Source organism: Arachis stenosperma, chromosome 8 (genome assembly GCF_014773155.1).
Source record: "Arachis stenosperma cultivar V10309 chromosome 8, arast.V10309.gnm1.PFL2, whole genome shotgun sequence".
NCBI classification, from domain to species: domain Eukaryota; kingdom Viridiplantae; phylum Streptophyta; class Magnoliopsida; order Fabales; family Fabaceae; genus Arachis; species Arachis stenosperma.
The window spans coordinates 7,027,733-7,036,550 of NC_080384.1; the positions used below are offsets into that span (position 1 = coordinate 7,027,733).

Below are 8,818 nucleotides of genomic sequence, written 5' to 3' on the forward strand. Positions count from 1 at the left end.
AAAACGCAGAGACGAAAGAGAACGTAAATCAAAACAGAAACGAAATTCTTTTAAAAAAGGCAATTATATATTCACGCGTTGATTGAGACTTGTACGGAATAATAACTTATATGTGAAAAATATTTGAAACATTAACACCCAACCAATAAAATATATACGATACAAAAATTTATGTACTTTATAATACCGTATGTGCTATGTTAATAACTTTCTGTACCCTTCAACAAATATTTTAGTACTGAAGAAGCACAGAGAAAAAAAATACGTATATTCACATGTATTTTTTTTTTTGTGTTAAACTTATACCAACTTTATTAGACTTAAATACAAAAATAATTGTGCGAGTAACACCACTATTGAATTCAACCTTAAATCAATTGAGGAAAAAATAATGGCAGTATCTTTGTCATACTTTATATAATAATGATAATAATGAATTATTGTATTCTATGGTGTCGATTTAAAATTTAGAGTTGGCCTCTCGGAATTCAGAATTCCAATTTGAATCCATAATTAACTTGGGAACTAACTGCAACTGTATCTGTATGTTAATTCTAATTGTTAATATTTAACGGATATATTCAACTGCGATTAAAACCGACAATGAGCAAGTGAAATAGGCGAATAGGCACGTTCCAAACTACGAAGAATACTCTACTGTATGTTAGACATAAATAACGAGTTTTCCATTGAGCCCCCCAACTTTACAAAGAAGCTTCTCCCCCAGAGCCAACCTTTGTCAACACAAAATGGACCTCCAACCATCGTAGTCAAACACATTGCTTTGATCAAAGTTAATTTAAAATGCAACCATGCGCCCAATCCAACTTTCTTTTATACCACTCCAGATGGAAGGCGAAGAACAAGCTGTCCCCCGAAAACACTGCAAAAACCAAATACCATAACTCGTAAGGTCGATAAAACCATAAAAACAAAGGAAAAGGAGGAATAGGGGAAGTAACTATAAGATGCACACAACAAACCTTTTGACATAATAATAGCAGAAATCTGCAAGGATAAAAGTCTGGACAATTTCTGAGATAAGAACCATTGATGGCCATAAACCATATCCCAAGGCAACCAACAAATGTCCACGGCTATCTAACACCTGTTGCAAGAATTCGTAACTAAGTTGAATACCAATAATTTGTATAGCCAATAAGTTTTGCCACTACAGAAACATTCCAACATCAGGAAAGCTATAACCCAATGGCTATGAATACGAACCTAGTTTCAATTGTCAGAAGCACATATTCAAAAGCAAAATCATAGAGGAATGACGATTGGTTATAGCTGTTATCGCTATATCATTTACATCTGATATGATGGCATTCAGTACTTAATCAACCAACTAACTGCTAACCATGCAAAAGAATGGTCTTCTTATTGATGCCAAATACCAGAGCACAAACCATCAAACAATTGATGACCACTTTATCAAATAAATCAAACAGATGACTAATGCAATTACTAAGTTTTGATGAACACTTCATACCTGAAGAACCCAATGTGCACAGCTGAGGAATCTTGCGACACCAAGTGCAAACACATAATGAGCTGTGAATGGCTCAACAATCTGACAGGATGAAAAAGAATTAAACCCTGTTTCCAATATCTTATGAGTAGAACGAAAATTCTTAATTAGATTAAGAAATCATACTTTGGTGTTCTGCATGACCCTTAATTGGGGTAATACTGATACAGCTTCCAGATACACACAGAATGCCCAGAAAATCCTGTTCAATAAATGATGAGAAGTTGATGGATGAATAAACAAGGCTAACACAGCACAAGGTATCACCTGCATTCAATTTGAAAATTAGAATTGGTAAATGCACAAGTAATCTATTATTAAATCGTGTTATCAATCATGCTAGCAGCAACAGTGAAGCTTCCTCAAATTGTTGCTTTGTGACTTTTAGTGATTAATTTGCATCAACATAAAAGGATCTGATACTTAAAAAATTAAATCATAGGGAGAGCTCACCACATAATATATTGCAAAATTGTCCTTCTCCTCCATGTAACTAGACCTCAAGTTAAAACGGATCATGTATATAACCCAGAGTGTTGTACCCAAAGTAGCCAAATCAAGTATGGTGTGAATATCATATTCCATGACAAAACTGCAATACAGCCTAACAGCTAAGAACATAGCCGTCAATTCCTGAGATTTGAGCGATAATCCTGTACATCACAAAAAGTTATGGCATTAAGACATGAAAGCTAGAGAGCAAACATGAGACTAGGGTCAATTGACTAGCATTGAATCAAAATTTGGAAGAAAAATAATAACCCAAAAAAGAAAGAAGGGATTTTGGCTTTATAAATGAAACCAAACAAAAGAAGCCAATAATCTCAAGGGGAAAAAAATTTTCTGGCCACAATGATCTTAATCCCGGTTAAATAAAAATTAAGCTTTTTCATTGTCGTGTTTTCTTAGCCTTCCAACCATGCATCAAACAATTTAGTCTTCAAAAAGAACCGAAGAAACAAGAAGAATTTTTAATACATAACAAGAAATTCGATGGAGCAATTGAATTAAATTGTGAGAAGATGGAGGGAAGGGGTAACCGGCACAAGTCTTCTCTTTCATGAGCTTGTAGATGAGAACGGAGATTCCAAGGGAGTGGACAGCTTCAGCGGCGACAAAAAGGTTGTCATGATCGTGAACGATGAAGCGGAGAAACACGAGCGCCGCCATGCCCGAAACGACGGCGAGAAAAGCCTTTACCTTCGGAGGCTGCCGCCGCACCCATGTGGTGACGGCGTGGATCGACTTTTTCGGAGGCCTCATTCCTCTTCTGAGTCTCAGAGAGATGCAAAGAGGTTTCAACTTTTTTTCCTTCTAAAATCTGAATTAGGGCGTAATTTGAGATTTATGCACTTCAACGGTTCAACTCTTCCCTCACCCACCTAGTCACCTTCTTCAAACCCAACAACATCTACAAGTCAATCCCTCTATTTAAATATAGATATTTTTCAATGCGTGTCATCTGGGTTGAGTTTTATCTTTAGGGAAAGATATAAATTTAAACATTCAATTCATAAATAGTTAAAATTAAAATCCATTTTTTAGTTTATTTTCTTAATTTTTAATAATGACTGAATAATAATGTTATATTACCTGCCTTTTTTTGTGCTTATTAGTTGCTATATTGCCTGCCTAGTCAACGGGAGAAACTTACAAATTGAAAGGAAATATCAAAGCGAGATTTCATCTCAAAGTATATTTTCTATCAAAAAAGTAACGAAAATAATAGAAAAGAATAAAATAAGCGTAAAATTTGATTCTGGTTGATCTTTTACTTTACAAGATATTTTTGGGTGAGATTTTTTGAAAATATTTTTTTATAAATAATTTTTTTAAAAAAAGTAATTCAATTAAGTATTCTATGTCAAAATATTTTTTATTTATTAATTATATTTAGATATAACAATATAAAAATATTTTTATTTATTTATTATGTAAAAATATTTTTTTTTAAATATAAAAAATATTTTTAAAAAGATACAATTATAACTTTAAAAAATAAAATTTTTATTTTTTAATAATTTTATTTTTATTTTTCAAAATATGTCAGATGCACTAAACAAAAAATGATTTTTTTAAACAATTTAATAACATCTACACTAATTCATTACTTATTAAAAATATTCAAAATAAGACTTTCTAAGTGTCATCTCATTTTTTTTTAATAAGATTCTTTACAGTTAAAAATCAACATTAGCCTATTCGTGTTACATTTTAAGGTAAACAAAAATATTACGTATACAAAAAAATAAAGTAATTACTATATATTATATATAAATATGTATACTATTTAATTTAATCTGACACTATATTAAAATTTAATTTTAAAAATATAACAAAATTTTTTTAATTAAACAGCAAAAAAAGTTTGAAAGAGATATCTTTTAATGGAAAGTAGAGAAAGAAAAAGTTCGATAAGAGAGAATGAAAGAGAACTACCAAAATCAGTGAAAAAGAGTTAGAGGCATTGGATTTATAGTTTTTCATGATATGTAAGTGAGTATTTTTAATCCTAGTGAACATGATATAAAAAGAGTAATCAAAGATTAAATACGGTCAATTAAAAAATTCTAAACTGAAAACACCGTATTTTACATTAAAAGTATTTTTATCGTTTTTAACTGAAAAAGCTAAAAATAAGAAAATATCATTTTTAATTTTACACTCCTTTTAAAAATATTTTTAAAATGTCCATTCAATAAATTTTTTTGTTGATCTTTTACTCAAATTTCTAAGTTACTCCACCATTTATCTTGAACCTTGACTCCACATAATTTCTTCTTTCCCAAATCTAAGCTGGAAGTGAGTCGAGTTGACCCGAACTAAACCAAGCTTAAGCTCGACTCACGAAAATTGAACTTGTCTCACGGTTCGACTCATTAACAATCGAACATATTTCTTAAGCTCAGACTCAACTCACTGAAAGCTCACGAGCTGACTTGAGTTCACGAGTTGGCTCAAGTAATAGGTGATGGGTGGAAATTAGATTTCCACACAAAACTCACCGGCAAGTGTACCGGGTCGCATCAAGTAGTAATAACTCACTTAGAGTGAGGTCGATCCCACATGAATTGATGGATCAAGCAACTTTAATGGGTGATTAGTTTAGTCAAGATAACATTGATGATTTGAGTGAAAACTGAAGCAACAGAATGTAAATGACAAGGAATTTAAAGTGCAGAAAGTAAATTGACTTGAAAGTAAAGAGCAGAATGTAAGTTAGTTGAAGCTTAAATGACAAGGAAAATAAAATTGCATCAGATCTAGCTTGCAGAAAATAAAATGACAGAATCTTAAATGACAAGAAAGGTAAATTGCATGAAATGTAAAGAGGGGGCTGGGTGCTGAAAATTAAAGAAAGAAATAGATCAATCAATCAGAACAATTGCCGAAAATGTAAATGTGCAGGAAAGTAAATCAAGCTCAATGTGAATGTGAAATTGCAGAAGAAGAGAATTGCTCAGATTTGCAGGAAGAGTAAATTCAGATTTACCAAAAAGAGAATTGAGGTGCAGGAAAATTTAAATTGCTTAGAATTGTAAATCAAGCTCACAGTAAACTCATGTAAATTTCAGAAAACAAAATTTCAGAAAAGAAGATTTAGAAACATGAAATTTCATAAACCAATTTGACAATTGCAGAAAAATTAAAGTATTTTAAAAAAAGTTCTCTATTCTATCCTACTCCTATTGCTCTCTAGTAGAGCCAACCTCCTCACAAAAATAAAAATGATGCCTTATATAGACTTTATAAAGTGAAAATAAAAATAAAATTGAAAAGATTCTTGGGACAACCACCCGTTCTTACTCGACCTCGGGAAGGAGAAGCACTTATATTATACCTAACAGTAGGAAGCTGGGCAGTAGTCTTGGCACTAGTCCGAGAGGATGAAAGTGGACAGCAACCTATATACTTCGTCAGCAAAGCACTACACAAGGGTCCAAACTGAACTATCAAAAGATAGAAAAGTTCGCCTACGTTCTCATATTAACCTCTCGACGACTTCGTCCATACTTCTAGGCTCACACCATCAAGGTTCGGACCAACCAGCACATAAAAGACATTCTGCAGAAAACAGATTTAGCGATGAGAATCCTACAGTGGGCTGTCGAGTTGTCCGAATTCGACCTCCAATATGAAGTTCAGACAGCGATCAAATCACAGTATCTGACCGACTTCATTGCAGAGTACACTGACACCACGGAAATCCCTACGAAGTGGAATCTTTACGTGGACAGCTCTTCCAATAAAACAGGGAGCGGAGCTGGCGTGATAATAGAAAGTAATCAGGGAACCCAAATTGAATTCTCGCTAAAGTTCGAGTTCCCTACTTCCAATAACCAGGCTGAGTTTGAGGCACTATTGGCTGGTTTGAAGCTGGCTAAAGAAGTCGGAGCCCAAAAACTTGTCATATTTAGCGACTCACAGGTTGTCACCTCACAAATAGCAGGGACCTACCAAGCCAAAGATCCGGCTATAAAAAAATACCTGGACAAAACCAGGGAACAACTCGGGTAATTCCAGGAATATAAGATCCAACATATACCTCGGGAACATAACGCTCGAGCTGACGCACTCTCAAAATTAGCCAGTACCAAACCAGGGGGAAATAATAGGAGCCTCATTCAGGAAGTACTGCAAAACCCGTCAATCTCAGAAGAAGAAAAAATCTTAGCCATATTAGGCCAAGATCAAGGATGGATGACTCCCATAATTAACTACCTCAAATCAGAGATACTCCCTACAGATAAGCAGGAGGCAAAGAGGTTAAAACGGGAGGCACAGTATTATACCATCATAAATAACATTCTATACAAAAGAGGAATTTCGACACCTCTACTAAAATTTGTACCGACCTCTAACACAAAAGAGGTATTGGAAGAGATACACAGCGGCGCCTGTGGAAACCATCTCGGAGCACGAGCCCTTGCTAAAAAAGTACTTCGAGCTGGATTCTTTTGGCCGACTTTGAATTAAGAAGCCACCGAGTACGTTAAGAAATGCCCACCATGTCAGAAACATGCTAACTTTCATGTCGCCCCACTAGAGGAGCTCATCAACATGACATCACCTTGGCCATTTGCAAAGTGGGGACTCGACCTTCTCGGGCCCTTCCCCCAAGGGTCAGGACAGGTTAAGTTCCTCATTGTAGGGGTAGATTATTTCATAAAATGGATAGAGGCAGAGCCTTTAGCCAATGCCACGGCCCAAAGAAGTCGAAAATTCCTATATAGGAACATTATCACAAGGTTTGGGGTTCCTTACTCCATCATCACAAACAATGGCACTCAATTCACAGACGCAAGCTTTAGAAAATTGGTAGCCGACTTGAAAATAAAGCACCAATTCACATCCGTGGAACATCCGCAGGCTAATGGACAAGCAAAAGCTGCCAATAAAGTCATATTAGCCGGGCTAAAATGGAGGCTGCAGGACGCAAAGGGAGCCTGGGCCGAAGAGCTCGCACAAGTCCTATGGGCATATCGGACAACTCCACACTCCACCACAAAGGAATCACCCTTCCAATTGGCTTATGGAATGGAGGCTATGATACCGGTAGAAGTTGAAGAAGGATCCCCCAAAACGATCCTCTACAGCGAAAAAGCTAACTCCTGACTCCAAAGGGAAGAACTCGACATACTCTCAGAAGTCTGAGAAAGAGCTCGGATCAGAGAAGAATCATTAAAATGCCGCATGGCCTTAAAATACAATCAAAAGGTAGTACAGCGAAGTTTCGCCAATAATGACCTCATCCTAATCCGAAATGATATCGGAACAAGTCGACCTAGAGAGGAAAAGCTGGTAGCTAATTGGAAAGGACCCTACCGAATCACAAAGGTACTAGGAAAGGGTTACTACAAAGTGTTTGAACTCGAGGGCCGAGAGCTACCGAGATCATGGCACGCCTGCAACCTAAGAATGTATTATAGTTAAAAGGTAATAAAAGATCTTAGGACAAAGGTGCACTCTTTTTCCTAAAAAAGGTTTTTTAATGAGGCACCAAACCAAGATCTAGAAAATTACCTAGGGTAAGCACCCACATATATATATTTTGCATATTTTCTATTTTGAATAAAGTTTTCCAGATTTCCTACAAAATCTCTTTATCAAGACGCATTATTTTGAAAACACAAAATTCATCGCCCGATTATAAAGCTATAGATCGGCAAAAGTGAAAACCAAATTCACTGCCCGATGTGATCGACAAAGAATGAAAATCAAGTTCATCAAAGATCGACCAAGCGAGGATCAAACTCTACAAAATCGGCAAAAAATGAAAAGCGATAAAAACAGAATGATGCAAGAAGTTATAAAAAGCAATCCATGAATAGAGGCCTGACGAGGTCTGAAACAAAAATGAATTGCTAAGAAATAACTTGGAATGGACCGACGCAAAAGAAGTCAGACCAGATCAAAGCGACAAAAAGTTATAAAAAAGTAATCCCTAAAAAGAAGTCTGGCCAGCCCTAAAAAGTAGATTACTAGAAATAACTTCCAAAGGGACCGACATGAAGAAGTCGGACTAAAGCTACAAAAAGTTATAAAAACGTAATCCGTAAAAAGAGACCTGACAAGGTCCAAATAAAATGGATTACTAGAAATAACTTCCAAAGGGACCGACATGAAGAAATCGGACTAAAGCTACAAAAAGTTATAAAAAGTAATCAGTAAAAAGAGACCTGACAAGGTCCAAATAAAATGAATTACTAGAAATAACTTCCAAGGGGACTGATACGACGAAGTCAACCGAGAAAGCTACAAAGTTATACAAAGTAATCCATAAAAAGAGACCGGATAAGGTCCAAATAAAATGGATTACTCAAAGTAACTTAGGGCAGACCGACATGAAGGAATCAGCCCGAGGCAACCAAAAGCGACAGAGTTATAAAAAGTAAATCCAAGGGATTACTAGAAATAACTCAAGAAAAGATCAACTAAGAGAATTAACCGATAGAGGGCGCGCGTCAAAAGGGAGACAACTCGACCCAAAAGACCACGACCTCGCCAAAATCAATTTACAAAGTGTTCCATCAAAGAATACTCAAAAGAAAAGAACTAGCCTTAAAAAGGATACTTCAAACATGTGACAAAGCACAAAGGGAATCAAAGGAAGTCGGAAAATAAACACTGAAGATTCCCGAAAAGTGCTAAGGAAAGCTACAGGAAAGCATATTACAAAGAAACAAGGCAGTTACCATAAAACAAGACTCAAGAGGCCACTTGAAGCCGACCCCAAGAGCAAGAGAAACTATTTTTGTTTTTCAAAACAAAAGTTGCTAAAAC

The 8,818-nt window shown here is 35.5% G+C and overlaps 1 protein-coding gene across 1 annotated transcript; it reads right to left on the reverse strand.

Annotated features, from left to right (window-relative positions):
• Positions 1–356: 356 nt before the first annotated feature.
• On the reverse strand, positions 357–2,949 carry LOC130946975 (uncharacterized). The gene is made up of 6 exons (XM_057875890.1): positions 2,575–2,949; positions 1,988–2,187; positions 1,661–1,801; positions 1,496–1,576; positions 984–1,108; positions 357–883 (listed from the first exon to the last, which is right to left on the reverse strand). Exons 1-6 carry the CDS (start codon positions 2,795–2,797, stop codon positions 835–837), a joined length of 819 nt encoding a protein of 272 aa, XP_057731873.1. The 5' UTR covers positions 2,798–2,949; the 3' UTR covers positions 357–834.
• Positions 2,950–8,818: the final 5,869 nt, after the last annotated feature.